The 22099-nt window shown below is 38.2% G+C and overlaps 1 protein-coding gene across 1 annotated transcript in view; it reads left to right on the top strand.

Moving 5' to 3' along the window:
* The first annotated feature begins 3469 nt into the window (after window positions 1–3469).
* The window catches only part of slc6a4a (solute carrier family 6 member 4a), a 39759-nt gene continuing 21129 nt past the window's right edge, over window positions 3470–22099 (top strand). Inside the window, exons 1-9 of the mRNA XM_062068068.1 lie at window positions 3470–3666; window positions 5670–6341; window positions 11195–11329; window positions 14086–14308; window positions 16175–16313; window positions 16635–16769; window positions 21468–21571; window positions 21680–21807; window positions 21967–22079. Coding sequence (XP_061924052.1) covers window positions 5885–6341; window positions 11195–11329; window positions 14086–14308; window positions 16175–16313; window positions 16635–16769; window positions 21468–21571; window positions 21680–21807; window positions 21967–22079 — 1434 coding nt within the window. The 5' untranslated portion in view covers window positions 3470–3666; window positions 5670–5884. The remainder of the gene's footprint in view (window positions 3667–5669; window positions 6342–11194; window positions 11330–14085; window positions 14309–16174; window positions 16314–16634; window positions 16770–21467; window positions 21572–21679; window positions 21808–21966; window positions 22080–22099) is intronic.

Raw genomic sequence — 22099 nt, 5'->3', positions numbered from 1 at the left:
GGTCAGGGCCAGCAAGGCCTTCTCTGCTGGCCTAACATAACCAGAAATCGTGACCATAATTAAAGATAAAAGTATTTTTTTATTTACTTTCCCTAAATATCTAAAAGTATTGATATTCTCTTCATGTCATAATATGCTCCTTACAGTGCTGTTGTTTTTAGGTTAGAGTTTGTATCCAATCAGAATTCAGCTAGCTTATGCTGCCATGCTGTACAAAATCTGCCCGGGGCCTTCAGAATCAACAATGCAGGCGTCGGTGCACTGTAAGTGAACGGGCACATACAGTTTATAGACAGTTGCGATAGCCAATCAGATCTCGAGTTGATGTCAGTAAGGTCTTTTAGCTGGCCTTACGTTGAACGTGACATTTACGCGTCCTGTGATTGGATACTCACCGGGACCGTTAGCGGATGAATTTGAGAACACATAGAGTTGATAGACAGTTGCGATAGCCAATAAGATCACAAGTTCTTGACAGTAGCTTTTCTAGGTAACCTGATGTTAACGAGACTGTGATTGGATACTCACTTGTCATTCCAAAGTGAGTATCCACTCACAAGTTGCAACTTAGCAGGAAGCAGGAAGTGTTGACCCACAAAGAAGGAGAACGAAACGTTGATTAGGTGGCAGATACATATTTGCAAGGCCATTTTTATGAAGGATATTTTAAAGAGAAACTACATCTTGTGAGACGATGTCAGCGATGAAATGGGGAAATGCCCGCCATTTCCACTCGAATCAGCCGAATATAAGTTGAAAAGGATTTGCAAATCATTTTATTCTGTTTTTATTTACGATTTACACAACGTGCCAACTTCACTGGTTTTGGGTTTTGTATTTCTCAGCACTGTCCTTCACACTCACTTTCTTCTTTCTTCCCATGGGTGGAAAACAAAGTTATGTCCATCTCTAGCGAAAAGCTAAGGCGACTGAGTAAGACCAGATCTTTTGGGTGGGTTTTACAGGGTTCACTGTGACATTTGCTACGCCAACTAAGGGCGGGAATGCTTGGAACTCAAATGTTTACTTGCAACTTAACGCCTCACAGATAGCTTTTATCTAAAACCACTCTTAAATTGCAACACTTGTGTCTCTCAGTATTTTTGTGAAGTAAAATCCCTTGATCAAATAACTTTTTTGTCGTTATCATTAAGATGGTAATAGTCCCGGTGCTTGTAACTCAAATGTTTACTTAAAAAAATAACAATTAGCTCTTATCTCAAAACACTCTTTGAGATAAGAGTGCATTTGAGGCACCGCTGTCGTTTCCTTTATGAATTGTTTTATGAATACTCTCTCGGGAAAGAGCAGAACTTCTAAAATGTGTGCAAAAAGAGCAAAGCTGACGCGCCTCCCAGTAGGTGTGTGCTAAATCAGTGTTTTTTAACCATAGGGCCGTGAAAGCCCCTTAGAGGACCGCCTAACAATAATCTGTTTCGCAGCCGTGGTCCTTGCAGCAGCGGTACTCAGTTGTAATACATTTTTTCGCCACTTGTGGCAGTAATGACAATATCAAACAAACAGAAGAAGTCTGGAGCGAAAGTCTTCGAGATGTTGCTTAAAACGCAAAAACTAAAAGCTGTATTTTCATTTGCACTTAAATTCCATTGGCAGTTTACTTAAGAAACATATACATTATTATTTATTATTAATTTAGTTAGAATGTATTAATTTGAGCAGTGCGTAACTGTATGTAATTTATTTTCCTTTAATTTAAGGGTCACTTCTTTTGCAGTATAATTGATTATTATTTATTTCTGGAATCAGCCTGATAATAATCTTTGCGATTAACAAATGCTTTATTTGACAACGTTGTAAACTGTAAGTAGGATAGCTATACAGTAATTATTGAATACAACTAAAATCAAGAGTAATTTTACTAATTCAGTGTTAATATTTGAGTAGGCCCCGGGCCCCGAGGTCCAAAAAGTTAAGAACCCGTGTGTTAGATGAAGAGACAACGCAAAAGGGATACGGCAGGGGTGTCAAACGTACGGCCCGTGGGCCTGATCCGGTTTGATCCGGCCCGTGAGATGATTTTGGTAAGCAAAAAAATTAGCTGCAATTTTTTAATGAAAAACTGCTGTTCTAAATGTGTCCACTGGATGTCGCAATAGCAATTATTTGTATCCTCTACCGCAGTAGTGCGCATGACTTCAGAGGAGGCGGAGCTATGTGCCCGGTTCAGATAGAGGACTGGGGACACATTATCTGGATGCACATAAATATGCTTAAATAACATGTATCCCCTTCTAACTTCATGTGTAATTCATGAAATAAGTCCAAATTCATAGGTTTTGTTGTGGATGATGCTACATACAGTCGTGGTCAAAAGTTTACATACACTTGCAGAGAACATAATGTCATTGCCGTTTTGAGTTTCCAATTATTTCTACAACTCTTTATTTTTTTGTGAAAGAGTAATTGGAGCACATACTTGTTGGTCACAAAAAACATTCATGAAGTTTGGTTCTTTTATGAATTTATTATGGTTCTACTGAAAATGTGAGCAAATCTGCTGGGTCAAAAGTATACATACAGCAATTAATATTTGGTTACATGTCCCTTGGCAAGTTTCACTGCAATAAGGTGCTTTTGGTAGCCATCCACAAGCTTCTGGTTGAATTTTTGACCACTCCTCTTGACAAAATTGGTGAAGTCCAGTTAAATGTGTTGGTTTTCTAACATAGACTTTGTTTCTTCAGCATTGTCCACACGTTTAAGTCAGGACTTTGGGAAGGCCATTCTAAAACTTTCATTCTAGCCTGATTTAGCCATTCCTTTACCACTTTTGACGTGTGTTTGGGGTCATTGTCCTGTTGGAACACCCAACTGCGGCCAAGACCCAACCTCCGGGCTGATGATTTTAGGTTGTCCTGGAGAATTTGGAGGTAATCCTCCTTTTTCATTGTCCCATTTACTCTCTGTAAAGCACCAGTTCCATTGGCAGCCAAACAGGCCCGTAGCATAATACTCCCACCACCATGCTTGACCGGAGGCTTGGTGTTCCTGGGATTTAAGGCCCTCACCTTTTCTCCTCCAAACATATTGCTGGGTATTGTGGCCAAACAGCTCCATTTTTGTTTCATCTGACCACAGAACTTTCCTCCAAAATGTCTTATCTGTATTTTTTCAGACTGTCCTTGTTCTATTTTTAAACAAAGAAAACAATCTGAAGTTGTCTTTATCTTTATGTTGTCATGACATGATTTTACCAGTCCGGCCCACTTGGGAATATATTTTCCTCTATGTGGCCCCCCTGAGCTAAAATTAGTTTGACACCACCGGGATACAAGATCAGTTCTGATACTGTTGGTTTCATCACCATATTTTTTATCAGAGCAAAACTTGCGTCAGCTTGCGCAACCTCTTATCCTGGATCTATCCCCCGCACGCGCTTGTGCATCCTTGGCTAAATATGACTTTGCGTCTCTCATGTGTGTCACTGTGTGTGCTGCATGGCAGGGGAGGAGGAGGAGGAGAGAGAGAGAGAGAGAGAGAGAGAGAGAGAGAGAAACGAGAGAGGTTCAAGACCTCAATGGATAAACGTGCTGTACTGATGTTCTCGTAGTCTACACTCTGAGTTTCCTTGGCAAGTTTTTGCACCTCTGCAGGATTTTCCTAAATGCTGTTAATTTCCTAGACACACCTTCTCCCACTCAACAGGTAATGTGTGTACTTGCGGATTTATGTGCGACACTTTTTTATGTCGTTTTTTTTTCACTGAGTTAAAGCTTTAAGATACTATATGTCTGCACTTGGAGTTTCTAGTTTCCCTCGTCTTTACTTCAGCATACTTTTGCTATGCCTTTGTATTCCTCTACTGGTTTTTCCTCTGTTCCTTCTTTCTTTTTTTTTTTTACTTTTGAAAGACTTTGTTTGCACATGAAGGTCAGTGTGTGTGTGTGTGTGTGTTTGACAACTCGATCTATAACCGAGCTGGTTGCTGCTGAAAACATTCCATTTTGTATTACGTTGTGTTTTGCACGCTTTTATGACTCAAGACTTAAGCAGAAAAGGGTGACTGCAATCAAGACGTCACCTTTAGGATGACCCCTATGTTAGGATAGACGGACTCAAATTCAATTGTGTTGCCATGTGGAGTGAGTTGTGCATGTTGAGGTAGTGAATATATAAACAATGCGACTGATGAATGAGGTTATTGAGATGAGCTCTCGTGTAAAAGTCTCCGGTTTTATGACGATCTCCACTTTCAAAGGTGACGAAAATGTCAGCGACGCTCGTTCCTGTCCTCCTAACATCTGACCGTCACAAGGCTTCGATCAGATAAGCCGGGGAAAGAGATCCAGTACGTGTGAAATTGCACGGGCAAAGTCGATCGACGTGTTTTCTTTCTTCGATGCGCTTGCAAAAGTTACGGATAAAAAACAAATTGGTGTAAAAGCTCAAATGGACATACGGTCCCCGGTTTGCACTTCACACACCCCTAGTGTGTAAAGTGCAAAGCGGGGACCGACGGATAGATGGATGGATTGGTTCGGGTTAAAGTAGTCCACACGCATCCTGAAATGTTCCTGTATGTGTCCCTCGATGGAAAAAGTTGTGTGCAGTGTAGTTCTTTGCAATTTGGTACTGTGACGGAGCTCTTAACTCAAAACACGCGTATCTTAAATCAACGTCTCCCGTTGAAATGAATTTTAGCGTGCTTTTTAAGAAGAAAAATGTTTTAGAAAATAAATAATCAATGTAGTAAGTTTAAAAAGTACCACTCGGTGTGGTTAAATTACCCTCTGCATTTGACCCATCTCCTTGTTCACCCTTTGGTAGGTGAGGGGAGCAGTGAGCAGCAGCGGTGGCTGCACTCGGGAATCATTTCGGTGATTTAACCCCCAATGCCAACCCTTGATGCTGAGTGCCAAGCAGGGAGGTAATGGGTCCAATTTTTATAGTCTTTGGTATGACTCGGCTGGGGTTTGAACTCACGACCTACCGATCTCAGGGCGGACACTCTAACCACAAGTGAAGTGAATTATATTTATATAGCGCTTTTCTCTAGTGATTTAAAGCGCTTTTACATACAAACCAGTGTTGGTGGCACTGGGAGCAGGTGGGTAAAGTGTCTTGCCCAGGGACACAACGGCAGTGACTAGGATGGCGGAAGCGGGGATCGAACCTGGAACCCTCAAGTTGCCGGCACGGCCACTCTACCAACCGAGCTTTACCGCCCCCCTCCACAAGGCCACTGAGCAGCACTAACAAGTACATTAGTTTTATGAAGTAATGCAATAATAATGTGCGGCATTTACCTTAGAGAGTGGACTTCTACAGTATCTCTATCCAGCTGCTTCTCCGTCAAACACACCATCAGCAGCTCTTCCATATTTTCATGGATAAATGTCCTGCCGTATAGATATTATTTTCAACATCCTTGGCTGGGGTTGGACTCATTTTGCTTCATTGTAGTGCAGACTCGAATTGCTTCGCCAAAGTTTGCGACACGCTCGGTCCCGTTTTTTTGATGATTGCTTTCTTTAATTCAATGAGTATCATCCACTCCTTCTCGGCACTGTCCTTCACACTCACTTTTTTCCTTCCGGTGTTTCGGTTATGTCCATCTCTAGCAATAATCTTATCTCAAAACACTCTTAAGTTGAGGTACCACTGTATTCCATTGTGTTTGTGTCAACTGGTTTCTTTGTTTTTTGCAGAGGGCCTTCAATAACAAACAGAAGATCCAAAGTCCTCTAAGTCTTCTACGTCCTCGCCTCAAAGAACGACACGTTTCATTCAGTTTTTCCGACACCCGTGTTTGTTCCCCTGATGGGCGCCATACCAGACTGCAGGATCGTCTTACTTTCATCAGCGTTGAGAACCTCTTCCGAGCCCTAACCCGCCTCACCGAAAACACAGACAGCAGCACCAGATGGAGACGAAAGACGTGATGATGACAAGCGTGTTGACAAAGGACAAATGGGAGGCCGGGGCCGAGCGAGGCAAAGGGAGCGAGGAGGCGAAAGACGAAGGGACGCAGGAGGAAAACTGTCGACTGATGCTGGCTGACGGTCTGGCGGAGAGAGGACCGAAGAGCCCGGGTTCCGGTCAACAGGTGTCCAACGGCTTCACCACGTCTGGCCCTCAGAGCTCCAAGGAAGGAGCGGGGCTTCCCGATGCTTCCCCCGCAGGTACGGCGTCCGCGCCTGCAGGGGCCTCCTCCGCACCGGCGGGAGGCCTCAGGACTCTCGTGGTCCAACAAACCACCTTGGACCGTCCCAGAGAGACCTGGAGCAAGAAGATGGACTTCTTACTCTCTGTGATTGGCTACGCAGTGGACCTGGGCAACGTGTGGCGTTTCCCCTACGTCTGCTACCAAAATGGAGGAGGTGAGCAGGTTATTTTTTTTTTTACTTACATGTCGATTTATGTGGTTTTCTACACGATCTAAGTAGCAAAGGTAAGCAATTATTTTGTGTGCTCCAGCAAACACGACGCGTTCCACTTTTATTGAAACTGCAATAATAAGGTCTTTGCAATTTCCTGTGTTGTGTGTATGTGTGAAGCAGAGATGGGCTCAGGGAGACACTTGATAGAGGCAACACTATTAATTGTGTGTGTGCGTGTGTTTTTTATTAGAACAGCCTCAGTCTTCTGCGTGCTTAATAAGCTGTTTGTCAGGCAGGCGCTCAATCAACTCTTATCTTTGTCAACAACACACAAAAAAAGCCACACAAATACATGTGAAGTAAACCGATATTTCGATAGGATGATAAAAAGGGAGATGTTATCAACTGTTGCATGTTGAGGCAAGCATCACAAACACAATTTTTTTCCATTAAATAAAATAGTCCATTAAAATACAGTAAAAAGCTGTAAAATATCAATTTAAATAAAGATGAAAGTTTTCTTTATTTATCTAAAAATGTTTTTATTATTGTTAAATTATTATAAATGGGTAGTTCTCTATTTATTTTTACTCTTTTTTTTTATTTTTTCTATGTGGCATTCCCTTATTATATATATATATATATATATATATATATATATATATATATATATATATATATATATATATATATATATATATATATATATATATATATATATATATATATATATATATATATACTGTATATGTGTATGTATAAATGTATGTATATGTATATATAGTATATTATTTTACATTTTATTCTAAAATGTATTTTTATTATATTTAAAAATGTATTATTAATTTTGATGTAGTTCTTTTATATTTAATATATATATATATATATATATATATATATATATATATATATATATATATATATATATATATATATTTCTTGTCTTTACTTATTTTTTTTATTTATGGCATTTACAATATCATCAATCAATGTTTACTTATATAGCCCTAAATCACAAGTGTCTCAAAGGGCTGCTTATAATTATTGTTTATTTCTTTTTTTATTATTATGCAATATCAAATGACAAGATATTGCCTACTTTTGTAAAAGCATTGCAATAAAGTAATACAAAAATGTTGGAATAAAATCAGAAATCATATTACAGGGGTACCTTTTTGTTTTTGTTAGTAATCTGTTCCAAAATGTGCGTACATTTCATGTTGAAGTGCATGCGTGACAAAGACCAGTCCTTTGTCAACATATAAAATAGTCTATAGAGATACAGTAAAAAGCTGTAAAATACAAATTAAAGTAGATTAAAAAAAATGTTTTATCTTAAAATTATCTAAAAATTAAATAGTTGTTATTCATTTTTTTGTAGTTCTTTATTAATTTTGTTGTCCTTCTTATTTTTTTAATATTTGACATTAACTATATTTAGTTTTTCTTTCTTTTTTTCTAAAATTAAGCAATGTTAAAGGACAAGATATCACATACTTTTGTGAAACAATTGCAATAAAGTAATAAACATCCATTCCAAAATGTCCAATGCAAACCCAAAGAAGAAAAGGGAGATGTTATCAACTGCTGCATGTTTGTATGTACATTTCATGGTGACCAGATATCAATGCAAGCCTCACAAAGACCGTTAATTGTTGTTGCAATATAAAAATGTTTATTAAGATACAGTAAAAAGCTGTAAAATATCAATTAAAATAGTAAAAAAAAAAATGTAATTCCTTTTTTTTTTTTTACATTGTTTCTCTTAAAAAATTTTTACATATGACATTATTATTGTTTAATTCTTAAAAAAAGAAGAAAAAATGTTAAATTTTGTGAAACCATTGCAATAAATTAATTTAAAAAATAAATAAATGTCCTTAAATAAGAAACCATATTACAGAGGTACCTTTGTTTTAGTTTCGGGCGTACACAAAAGTGCAAGCGTCACAGTCACAAGCTGTCAAATATAAATTAAAATATATTTTAAAAAATATATTTTGACATTATTAGTAGTATTTTTTTCTTTAATTATCTATGTTTATTTCTTTGAAATAAAAAAAAACTTTGAAATATAAAGAAGAAGCAATGTTAAAGGGAAAGATATTGTATGATTTTGTGAAACCATTGCAATAAAGTAATTAAAAAAATGAATCTGATAAAATTAGAAATCACATTACAGACGTACCTTTGTGTTCTTTAGTAATCCGTTCCAAAATGGTCGATGTAAACCGAACTGTACGAAAACTGAAACAAAAGAAATTAAATCAACCCGATAATACAGACGATATACACATTTTTCGGTGGCTAATTATTCAATGCAACTGAAAGTTTCACATGCCGATAACAATGCAAAATATATATAAATGATGAGTGAAAAATCACTTTTGCCTTGAATGAAGACTTGTTTGCAAAAAGTGCGGGGAGCGGAGGAGGAGGTGAGAATCACGTACTTTGCTATGGTGTGTTTCACCTTCTTTGTCAAAGTGCTGGTACTCGCAACTTTCTTCGACCCCATGCACTCTCAAAAATAGATGTACAGAATAAAATCATTTCTTCACCTAAAGGTACATTCTTTAGAAATGTTCTGTCGAAATTGCAATATTGCTCTTGAAGAGCAGAAGTATATCTTTAATAAACAGTCCTACCTCATGTATCGCTGTTAATTGGTAAATGAATTTCTGCGATGCAGGGATCATTACTTAGAAATCAAATATTTTCATAGCTAGAGAAGTAAAAAATAACTGCTTACTACCTTTTTAAATACGTTTTTCAACTTTATGGAGGACCTGAGACATGAAATACACCCTTTAGTCCCCTTTAATGATAAATGATAAATGGGTTATACTTGTATAGCGCTTTTCTACCTTCAAGGTACTCAAAGCGCTTTGACGGTATTTCCACATTCACCCATTCACACACACATTCACACACTGATGGAGAGAGCTGCCATGCAAGGCGCTAACCAGCAGCCATCAGAGGCAAAGGGTGAAGTGTCTCGCCCAAGGACACAACGGACATGACTAGGAAGGTAGAAGGGAATTGAACCCCAGTAACCAGCAACACTCCGATTGCTGGCACAGCCACTCTACCAACTTCGCCACGCCGTCCCTAATCCACAGTATAGTAACGCTGCTTTATGCAGAGCCAATCAGTGGCCACGATACTGAACAGCGTGCTCTGATTGGTTTGGTCTCCTCTAGTGGCCAATACTACTGTAGTATTGATATTTTTAGTTTATTTAGCCATTTGTATGTTTAAAAATGCTCAATTTAGGTCCAAAAAATTGTAAAATAGGCTTTAAAAAAGTTATAAAAAAATATCCCCCAAAAAACCTTACAACTGTAAAACCAAAAAGGGTACAATGTGATACTAAGTACTGTACAAATGTATACTATTTCAACCCTAAGGGTACCTGCTGAAATAAACATTTGTGTAGCTCATAAACAATGCCTATTATTAGTAGTATTTGAAATAGGGCATACTAATAGTAGTTTAATTATAATTAGGTATTTACAAACAGTTGTAGCTGAGATAGGCTCCAGCGCCCCCCGCGACCCCGAAGGGAATAAGCGGTAGAAAATGGATGGATTATTACTAGTATTAGTAATACTATTGCTTATAAATAGAATGATTTATCTTATTAGCATCTTTTATTTTTGCCATTATCTTTACTATTAAACTGTATTCATAATTTTTTGCATGATCTTGTTTTATTGTCAATTTTATTCGTCAAACTTGTATTTATTGTTGCGTTTTAATCTTTTTTTTTTTTACATGTTTCTTTGGGCCGTACGGTAAACGAGACAGTTTATTAAAAAAAAACGGGGGAAAGATTCGAAACCCAAATTTCTGCGAGGGGTATAGCGTACAAATAAGCGCGATGTACACTATAGTGCAGTGCTTCCCCCTCAGAAAACACTTGGCCAACATTAAATACAGTAGGCCTAAGTATTCATTAAAAAACAAGGCGGAGGTTTTATTTTTAATGAGTATATTTTATTTTTTGGGGCCAATTGTTTGAACAGTGACACTGTGTTTGAATATTTAATTAATTAATTCTTCGGCGTACCACTAGATGGAGCCCGCGTGCGTACCACAGTTTAAAAAAATCACTTTTATAGTGTTTGCAGTACCGTATTTTTTGGACTATAAGTCGCTCCGGAGTATAAGTCGCTCCGGAGTATAAGTCGCACCGGCTGAAAATGCAGAATAAAGAAGGAAAAAAACATATATAATTCGCACTGGAGTATAAGTCGCATTTTTTGGGGAAATTTATTTGATGAAACCCAACACCAAGAATAGACATTTGAAAGGCAATTTAAAATAAATAAAGAATAGTGAACAACAGGCTGAATAAGTGTACGTTATATGAGGCATAAATAACCAACTGAGAACGTGCCTGGTATGTTAACGTAACATATTATGGTAAGAGTCATTCAAATAACTATAACATATAGAACATGCTATACGTTTACCAAACAATCTGTCACTCCTAATCGCTAAATCCCATGAAATCTTATACGTCTAGTCTCTTACGTGAATGAGCTAAATAATATTATTTGATATTTTACGGTAATGTGTTAATCATTTCACACATAAGTTGCTCCTGAGTATAAGTCGCACCATGAAAAAAACTGCGACTTATAGTCCGAAAAATACGGTAATGTTTAACTGCTTTTTTCTGATCAGCTCATCAAATGTTAGGAACACCTAAGTGCAAACGCACAAACTTTGCACCATTTCTAGCCGGGAGCCTGTGTGTGATGTCGTTAAAATTGTGCACGGGGTACCTAATGAAATGTCGTATTTCTTCACCCTGCCCCTATGTGTCCCCCGCGCGCTCACCTCAGGTGCCTTTCTGCTGCCCTACCTGCTGATGGCGGTGTTTGGAGGTGTGCCTCTCTTCTACATGGAGCTGGCTCTCGGTCAGTTTCACCGCAATGGCTGCATCTCCATCTGGAAACACATCTGCCCCATCTTCAAAGGTAAGTTCCATGGCGCCCTGGGCATGAGGTGACACAACATGGGGGGGGATGCTAATTCCACAAATTGAGCGACATGGGCAGTGAAATTGAAATGAATGTATACCTTTCTGTTTCTTGAAGTTAAGGATACGATTCAGAATCAATTCTCGATTGAAAATCAATACTTTTTTAATAACAATGGGTGCCAGATTCATATAATGCTAGAATTAACTTTCACCAGCTCAGAAGTGATGCAGCAGCTCACACTGCAAAAACTGAAATCTAAGTAAGATTAAATATCTCAAATAAGGGTGATAGTTGCTTATTTTCTGTCTGATAAGATAATTCTTCTCACTAAGCAGATTTTATGTTAGAATCTTTTACTTTTTTTAAGTGTTTTGGTCCTAAATGATCTCAGTAAGATATTACAGCTTGTTGCTGAGATTTTATGACCTATATTGAGTAAAACATGCTGGAAACTAGAATATCAACTGTTGCAAAGCTGTGTCAGCAACACTCACAAGTATAAACTGCTTTTTCAAAATAATCATTTCTTTTTTCAAGCATGAAATAAAAAATCATGAAAACAGATGACAGCCAAATGGACTTTGCTGTTTTATTTTCAATGAAACAATAGAAAAGATGTACTCTTATAGTAGTACAGTTGGCTCAATACAGTAAACTGACAGTTAATATTTTTAAACATTTAACATTTCAAACAATTTTGAACAGAAATAGTTCATGCACATTCAAATAAATTCTTCAAAATTACAATAAAAAAAAAAATTGGCCTTAGACCATATGATTTGCCTGAGCGGCTAGTAGACCCTGAGAGTAACAAGCGGTTGCCTTGTTGCCTTTCCATTAAGAAAAATAAAGTAGTTTTTAGTGTAAGTTTGCTGGTTTCAAGAATATAATGCCGAGCGCATATCATTATGTCAAGATAATGGCACTAGCATTTACTTAATTTAAGAATATTTTAAAAAAGGTCTCGTATTTGTTTTTTCTATCAAGAAAAGTGCATTTGTTATTAGAGAGAATATACTTATTTTAAGGTATTTTGGGGTTCATTGAGGTTAGCTAATTTTACTTGTTTTGGAAAGTCTTGACAAGCCAAATGTTCTTGTTCTAATGGCAGATAATTTTGCTTAGTTCTAGTAAAATACCCCTAATTTTTGTATTTTTTTCCCTTGTTTTTGAACACTGACTTTTTGCAGTGCACCGGCTCAATATGTCAACATAGCAGCATAAGCTCGTTAGCTCTCTGTGATCACGGCGCCGCTAAAAAATTGTCTGCGTTAGCATTCATAATAACAATATCGCTAATACTTGGTTAATATTCAGGTCACAAGATGTAAACGGAATATTATTAGCAGATTTAGTATGTTTATTTAGAAGGCTTAATCGGCGGAATAGTGTACTCTTTTTGCTGCTGCATCGTTAGCCACCTCATACTTCGTATTTTACGAATTATAATGAACAAAAAAAATAAAAACATATGTGTTTGTGAATGATAGGCAAACTTAAAAAAAAAAAATGTAATGTTCATATTGTTGTTACTCAGCCAGCGTTTGTGGGTATGGTGGACCTTTTTAATGCCTCACAATCAAACACTTTTATGTTAAAATACTAAACAGATGTTTACCTTATCCCAATAAACATCTGTTCAGTATTTTAACATAAAAGTGTTTGATTGTGAGGCATTAAAAGCCACAAAATGCTACGGGTCCATCAGACCCACTAACGCTGGCTGAGTAACAACAATATGAACGTTGCATGGACAATTTCTCTGCCAGTTTCTGCATCCCACAGGGATTCTTCTATTGTGTTTCTGCACCTGCGGTTCCCACACAAGGTTGCAACATTGTTCGTCAACACTGTCTGCTCTCATTTTCTCGCACATTTGACCCTCTGATGTTCTGTGTACCTACACTCTGTCCTCCTCCTGTCTAGGCCTGCTGTGTGTGTGTGTGTGTGTGTGTGTGTGTGTGTGTGTGTGTGTGTGTGTGTGTGTGTGTGTGTGTGTGTGTGTGTATGTGTGTGTGTGTGTGTGTGCGTGTGTGTGTGTGTGTGTGTGTGTGTGTGTGTGTGTGTGTGTGTGTGTGTGTGTGTGTGTGTGTGTGTGTGTGTGGTACACAGAACATCAATTTCCACACTTCTATTAGCCCCAGGTCCAGTGGACCCGGACATCTTATATGTAACAGAAATGTGTAGGGGGGGTGTTTGGTGTGTGATCATTAATTATGTATTCTGATATATGTTCTTCACAGAAAATGAGCCAAAATCAGTGAGTCTCAGTTTGAAAAATGTATTAATTGTATCATTTTTCTTTTAATAAAAAATGAAAACGGGTCCCACAGACCCGAACACCACACAGGGGTTAAACTGATCCATATTTGTACATGGTTTCAGGTCCAAACTTGAATTCCACTAACAGATACACTAAATGGCTACAAAAAGGAAAGAAGGTCAGGGTTTAACCCCATTCAGAGTAGCAATGACTCCTTCTTGAACATTTAAAAAGATTTTCTCAATCTGTGTTATGGAAATCATCACATTTCCATGCCAAATGCCAGGTGTTTGGAAATTGGATGCTATGTAAATTGTCGCGGCCCTGGAAAATGTCAGCCACTTGAGCATCGGCGTGAAAACCCAACTGGTATCTATGTAAGATGAGTGACACGGCAAATAACCTTTAGAAAGTATTGCAAACATACAGTAGGCTTCAAGTGTGTGGTTTGTTTTTTTTCTAACTGTGATTTGATTTCCTCATCCAGGTATTGGCTTCGCCATCTGCATCATAGCCCTCTACATTGCCTTCTATTACAACACCATCATGGCCTGGGCCTTGTACTACCTGTTGTCGTCATTCCAGCCCACCCTGCCCTGGACCACTTGCACCAACAGCTGGAATACGGCCAACTGTAACAGCTACATGTCCACCGACCACAATGTCTCGTGGACCAACACCTCCACCTCCCCCGCCGAGGAGTTCTATACGTAAGTGCATGTAAGTGGGATGTGAAAGCACAGACTTAGACTTAGACTTAGACGAACTTTATTGATCCACAAGGGAAATTGTTCCACAAGGTGGGTCATATCGGTTGATTGATTGAGACTTTTATTAGTAGATTGCACAGTACAGTATATTTTCCGTACAATTGACCACTAAATGGGAACACCCGAATAAGGTTTTCAACTTGCTTAAGTCGGGGTCCTCGTTAATCAATTCATGGTATATAACTTGGCATAACATGACATATGCTAACTGTTAGCATGCAAATGTTAACATGCTAAAAAAAATGTTTGCTAATTTTGCAGGCGTAAACCTTACAGTCATTACATAGGTGACACATGCTAACTATTATCTTTAGCATGCTAACTTTTTTGGCCTGTTTTGCCGGCGTACACCTCAGAGTTATATTCCTTGGTATTTGACACATGCTAATTGTTAGCATGCTACCTTTTTACGCTAATTTTGAATGCGTACACCTATTAATCATATAACTGGGAGCTTGTCGCAATCTTGTCGGCATGCTAACGTTAGGAATTCAGTTGGACTCGCGCGTATCCCGCCGTACACCTCAGAGTTATATTCCTTGGTATTTGACACATGCTAATTGTTAGCATGCTACCTTTTTACGCTAATTTTGAATGCGTACACCAATTAATCATATAACTTGGAGCTTGTCGCAATCTTGTCTGCATGCTAACGTTAGCATTAGAGATGTCCGATAATGGCTTTTTTGCCGATATCCGATATTCCGATATTGTCCAACTCTTAATTACCGATTCCGATATCAACCGATACCGATATATACAGTCGTGGAATTAACACATTATTATGCCTAATTTTGTTGTGATGCCCCGCTGGATGCATTAAACAATGTAACAAGGTTTTCCAAAATAAATCAACTGTCCTTGGGCAAGACACTTCACCCTTGCTCTTGATGGCTGCTGGTTAGCGCCTTGCATGGCAGCTCTCTCCATCAGTTTGTGAATGTGTGTGTGAATTGGTGAATGTGGAAATACCGTCAAAGCGCTTTGAGTACCTTGAAGGTAGAAAAGCGCTATACAAGTATAACCCATAACCCATAACTCAAGTTTTGGAAAAAAATGCCAACATGGCACTGCCATATTTATTATTGAAGTCACAAAGTGCATTATTTTTTTTAACATGCCTCAAAACAGCAGCTTGGAATTTGGGACATGCTCTCCCTGAGAGAGCATGAGGAGGTTGAGGTGGGCGGGGTTGGTGGGGGTGGGGGGGTAGCGGGGGGTGTATATTGAAGAGTTAGGGCTGCAAGGGGTTCTGGGTATTAGTTCTGTTGTGTTTATGTTGTGTTACGGTGCGGGTGTTCTCCTGAAATGTGTTTGTCATTCTTGTTTGGTGTGGGTTCACAGTGTGGCGCATATTTGTAACAGTGTTAAAGTTTTTATACGGCAGCCCTCAGTGTGACCTGTATGGCTGTTGACCAAGTATGACTTGCATTCACTTGTGTGTGTGAAAAGCCGTAGATATTATGTGACTGGGCCGGCACGCAAAGACAGTGCCTTTAAGGTTTATTGGCGCTCTGTACTTCTCCCTACGTATTTTACTTTATGAAACCGATACCGGTAATTTTGAAACCGATACCGATAATTTCCGATATTACATTTTAAAGCATTTATCGGCCAATAATATCGGCAGTCCGATATTATCGGACATCTCTAATTAGCATTTCATTTGGACTTGCGCGTGTCCCACGGCTTGCGCATACAGTATTTACACACAATTTCTACCGAAATTGCATATTCTAGTACCTCAACAACTCTTGATTCGCGTTCACTTTTTAACATATCTCACCTTTTTGCATCTCCCTCCAGTCGACACGTGTTGCAGGTCCACCGCTCTTCGGGTCTGCACCAGTTAGGTTCCATCAGCTGGCAGCTGGCCCTCTGCCTTCTCTTCATCTTCACCATTGTCTACTTCAGTATCTGGAAGGGAGTCAAGACATCTGGAAAGGTAACTGACAAGGCGCCTATACGGCTAATGGGTGGCGGCTGTCACTTAGAGCGGATGAATGGCCGCGTGAATTGACGGTAGAATGGGAGGATTACATATCGCGCTCGTTATCGTTCATCATTTTGGCTACGAGTTGGTTATGTGCGTCACCAATTAAGAGACCAGCAACCGGACCTGAAAGTCTGTTTCTAGCAGCTTCACTTGATTATCTTTTTCCATGATGTAAATAAAAAAACAAGTGATGACGCCACTTTCATTACGGCTGTAAATAATACAGTGTCTATTATAAATTCAATGGCAGTATCATCAATTTCCTTCTAGGTGGTCTGGGTGACCGCTACATTCCCTTACCTGGTCCTCCTGGTGCTGCTCGTCCGTGGGGCCACTCTTCCAGGGGCCTGGAGGGGCGTGGTCTTTTATCTGAAACCTGATTGGCAAAAACTGCTCAGCACAACCGTGAGTTGTTTTTTTTCTACTTACAGTAGTACAGTAGATGTTTTTATACTGTACAATATTTCTTATCTAAAAGTGTGTTTTCTTTTTAAATAAAATTATGATTTTTTTGGGAGGGGGGAGTGTTTTCAGTTAAGAGCTCCGTCCCAGAATCAATTAAGCTCGGAAGTTGTGGTACTATTATACAAACCCCAAAACCAGTGAAGTTGTCACATTGTGTAAATCGTAAATAAAAACAGAATACAATGATTTGCAAATCTTTTTCAACCTATATTCAATTGAATAGACTGCAAAGACAAGATACTTAACGTTCAAATTGGAAAACTTTGTTATTTTTTGCAAATATTAACTCATTTGGAAACTGATGCCTTCAACATGTTTGAAAAAAGCTGACACAAGTGGCAAAAAAGACTGAGAAAGTTGAGGAATGCTCATCAAACACTTATTTGGAACATCCCACAGGTGAACAGGCTAATTGGGAACAGGTGGGTGCCATGATTGGGTATAAAAGCAGCTTCCATGAAATGCTCAGTCATTCACAAACAAGGATGGGGCGAGGGTCTCCACTTTGTGAACAAATGTGTGAGCAAATTGTCGAACAGTTTAAGAGCAACATTTCTCAACAAGCTATTGCAAGGAATTTAGGGATATCACCATCTACGGTCCGTAATATCATCAAAATGTTCAGCGAATCTGGAGAAATCACTGCACGTAAGCGATGATATTACGGACCTTCGATCCCTCAGGTGGTACTGCATCAAAAAAACGACAACAGTGTGTAAAGGATACCACCACATGGGCTCAGGAACTCTTCAGAAAACCACTGTCAGTAACTACAGTTGGTCGCTACATCTGTAAGTGCAAGTTAATCTGTACTATGCAAAGCCAAATCCATTTATCAACAACACCCAGAAATTCTGCCGGCTTCACTGGGCCCGAGCTCATCTAAGATGGACTGATGCAAAGTGGAAAAGTGTTCTGTGATCTGACGAGTCCACATTTCAAATTGTGTTTGGAAACTGTGGACGTCGTGTCCTCTGGAGTGGACCAAAGAGGAAAAGAACCATCCGGATCGTTCTAGGCGCAAAGTTGAAGAGCCAGCATCTGTGATGGTATGGGGGTGTATTAGTGCCCAAGGCATGGGTAACTTACACATCTGTGAAGGCGCCATTAATGCTGAAAGGTACATACAGGTTTTGGAGGAACATATGTTGCCATCCAAGCAACGTTATCATGGACGCCCCTGCTTATTTCAGCAAGACAATGCCAAGCCACGAGTTACAACAGCGTGGCTTCATAGTAAAAGAGTGCGGGTACTAGACTGGCCTGCCTGTAGTCCAGACCTGTCTCCCATTGAAAATGTGTCGCACAATATGAGGCCTAAAATACCACAACGGAGACCCCGGCCTGTTGAACAACTTAAGCTGTACATCAAGCAAGAATGGGAAAGAATTCCACCTGAAAAGCTTCAAAAATTGGTCTCCTCAGTTCCCAAACGTTTACTGAGTGTTGTTAAAAGGAAAGGCCATGTAACACAGTGGTAAAAATGACCCTGTGCCAACTTTTTTGCAATGTGTTGCTGCCATTAAATGCTAAGTTAATGATTATTTGAAAAAAAAAAAAAAGTTTCTCAGTTCGAACATTAAATATCTTGTCTTTCAACGGTCTATTCAATTGAATATAAGTTGAAAAGGATTTGCAAATCATTGTATTCTGTTTTTATTCCCAAATTACACAACGTGCCATCTTCACTGGTTTTGGGTTTTGTATTTGTTCATAATTTACTATATATATCAGCCTGGACTTCTTCCCTGGTTAGATATTATTCCAAGGCTTAGAATTTCCATTCAAATTTGGCGAAAATCCATACAGTGATGAAGTCATAAATTATACCTAACTTTAAGTGAGAGGCAGCATACAGCCTGGACTTGTCGCTCAACAGTTTATTACGTAAAGCTATAAAAAGTAAGATGTATTTGTTCATTTGAGTGTTTTAGCCTTTTTCCAATGGAAACGTTTGCAAATGAGAAAGATCACGCTGTCAGCCCGTACAAGTCAACGCGACGGCAGTGCAAAAAAAAATTAAAAAATGTTACTTTAAAAACTGGCATCTCAGTCACCAGAATTTTACAGTAAAAGCAGTGGGTTTTTTTTACAGCATATAAAAAAATTTAATAAATGGGATGGAATGGAGAAACAATACCACTGTTTTTAGCGGTAAAATTCAAGCAACAGAGCTGCCAGTTTTGTTTTTTTTACCGTAAATCTTGTTGTTTTAATGTTTTTTTTGTTTGTTTTTTAATGTTTTAGTGTCTTACTGTATATGGAAAAAAAACAGTACCAAAGTTGATTTTACCGTAAAATCTATTGTCAATTTTACAGTCTACAGTTTGATAACTTGCTTTGAACTCATAAGTCAAGCAGATATTTATGTACAGTATTTATCTTTATTTTAACAAATAATATTTTGGGAATACGTGATAATATAATATTTTGATTTTGATAAGATTGAATTTTAATAGATATGCAATTGCATGCAGTACATATTTTTTAATGTCAAAAGGGAAAGAACAAATATATTTAGTTAGAAAAGATTAAGCGTTTTATTAACGCATATTATTTCCAGGCTTTCGCGGGCCACATAAAATAATGTGGCCGGCCAGATTTGGCCCCCCGGGCCTTGAGTTGGACACCTGTTGCATAAAGAATAGAAAACAGACCTATTTTGTCACACTCTGAAGTATATTGATGTAGTGGCGTGAAAAACAATATAGTCAAGCTCGTACAACAGAAAAAACACAGGACAAAAATCAAACAAAGTACACGAAAATTGGGTTTTTAAACCATTATAAAGGAAACAAGTAATATAATAAACACATTAAAACAAATTAACTATTAAGAACTATTAATAAAATAAAAACTAATTCACAATTCAGTTACGTCGGGGGTTGGCAACCCGCAGAGCTGCCCTAGTGGCTCTCTGGAAATGTATGAAAAATGGAAAAATATGATGGAAAAACTTTTTTTTTTGTTTTAATGTGGTTTCTGTAGGGGGACAAACATTAAACAAACATCCCTAAAAGTTAGAAATTCCACTGTTTATATTAAACATCCTTCAGTGATTAGAGACTATTTGGCGAGCGCAGTTATGTCCTACTATGTTTGGCGGTCCTTGAACTCACCGTAGTTTGTTTACATGTACAACTTTCTCGACGCTGCCACAGTAAGACATGTTTTATGCCACTCCTTTTTTGTCTCATTTTGTCCAACAAACTTTTAATGTTGTGCGTGAATGCACAAATGTGAGTTTTGTTGATGTTATTGACTTTTGTGGAGTGCTAATCGGGCATATTTGGTCACTGCATTACTGCAAGCTAATCGATGCTAACATGCTATTTAGGCTAGCCATACATACATATTGCATCATTATACCTCGTTTGTAGGTATATTTGAGCTCATTTAATTTCCTTTACTTTAATCCTCTTTGTATATAATTTATATTTGCATGTCTCATGACACATTATCTGTGTGTAATATTGACTGCATTTCTGATAGTTGTTTGTGTGCCATGTTGTTCCAGACCACAGCAAACATTACCCAGCTTGCCAAAGATTGTAATAAATCCATTAGAAGAAGACAGCCTGTCGTTTCCTTTAACTTGGACACACACATCTATACCTTTGGCATTTCTAAGCCAGTAATTTCCAGGAATTATTTTACCCTCTGAGAAGCCTCCATTTTACTAATGATTTTGAATGTTGTAAAAATGTGTAGAATAAATATTACATTCCAACATTTCTGTCAGCAAAGATTTGCGTCAGCCTATGGCACATAGTTATTTTGATAGTAGGCTATTATAGCTAGTATAGACACTTACATCATGTGTTGCCTTCATTATAACACTTTTAATTTTTGGCGGCTTCAGACAGATTTTTTTTTTTTTCAGTCTAATTTGGCTCTTTCAACATTTTGGGTTGCAAACCCCTGAGTTATATGAACATGTTAATGTGAACATACTGAACATGTAAATAACACTTTAACAAAACCATCCAACACTGACACATTCCCTTATTCACAAGTTGAGTTACTGTGTTCCTGTTAATGATATTTGAGACACTTGTGATTCAGGGCTATATAAATAAACATTGATTGTTTGATTGATTGATCTATAAGAACTAAAAAGTATCGATATTTTTGGATTTGAGAATTTATATTACAACATTCATATCTGGTATCAATATGTCAGTATCAATCTGCACATCATCACTATTTATTTCACATGTGACAAACATGGAGTTTGTCAATCTTTAGAATAGAATAGAATAGAAAGTACTTTATTGATCCCTGGGGGAAATTCAGCACCACAGTTCGCTCACAATAGACAATAAACACTTGGGTATTTTTTACATGTGAATAATATAAATAAAGTCTATTATACAGCATTATTCACATGTGAATAATGCTGTATAAATGCTGTGAATAAAGGCTCCAAACAATTTGATCTGATTCCGATTTTTGGGGTGACGATTGAACTCAGAATCAATTCTCAACTCAATGCAAAAAATAGTGTTTTTTTTGTACATTTTTGAAAATAATGAATCAATTTAGAGTGGGCATGAATAGGAATCGCGATTCGTATGTGAATGGATTTTTTTGTGCACCCCAAACCACCTCTAACTTGTCTACACCGTCGCGTTCAAGGTGTGGATCGACGCTGCGGCTCAGATCTTCTTCTCGCTGGGTCCGGGCTTTGGCGTGCTCCTCGCCTTTGCCAGCTACAACCCCTTTCACAACAATTGCTACAAGTGAGTTTAAACGTGAACGCTCCTGCAGATTAGATTCACAAGTCTTTAAAAAAAAAAAACTTTACAAAAGATTCGGAAAATAAGCCTCGTTTTTTTTCTGCCTTTCAGAGACGCGTTGATCACCAGCTCGGTCAACTGCCTCACCAGCTTCCTGTCTGGCTTTGTGATTTTCACCGTGCTGGGCTACATGGCTGAGATGAGGCAGCAGGATGTGGATGCGGTCGCCAAGGATGCCGGTAAAAAAAAACACAGACCGGCAATCGTTCAATCTCACAATGATGGAGAAAAAAAAAACCTTCCCTAAATTGGTTCCATATAAACTGAGGACATCTATTCACCAATAACTGTAACTTGATGACATTTTAAAAAATCTGTTTGTTTTTTTCCCTCTGCAGGACCCAGTCTGCTTTTCATCATTTATGCAGAAGCCATTGCAAACATGCCGGCTGCAACTTTCTTTGCCATTATCTTCTTCCTCATGATCATTATGTTGGGTCTGGATAGCACGGTAAGTCACTTCAAAAATCT

Source organism: Entelurus aequoreus, linkage group LG13 (genome assembly GCF_033978785.1).
Source record: "Entelurus aequoreus isolate RoL-2023_Sb linkage group LG13, RoL_Eaeq_v1.1, whole genome shotgun sequence".
Taxonomy (NCBI): domain Eukaryota; kingdom Metazoa; phylum Chordata; class Actinopteri; order Syngnathiformes; family Syngnathidae; genus Entelurus; species Entelurus aequoreus.
This window is presented reverse-complemented; position numbering and strand designations above follow the sequence as displayed.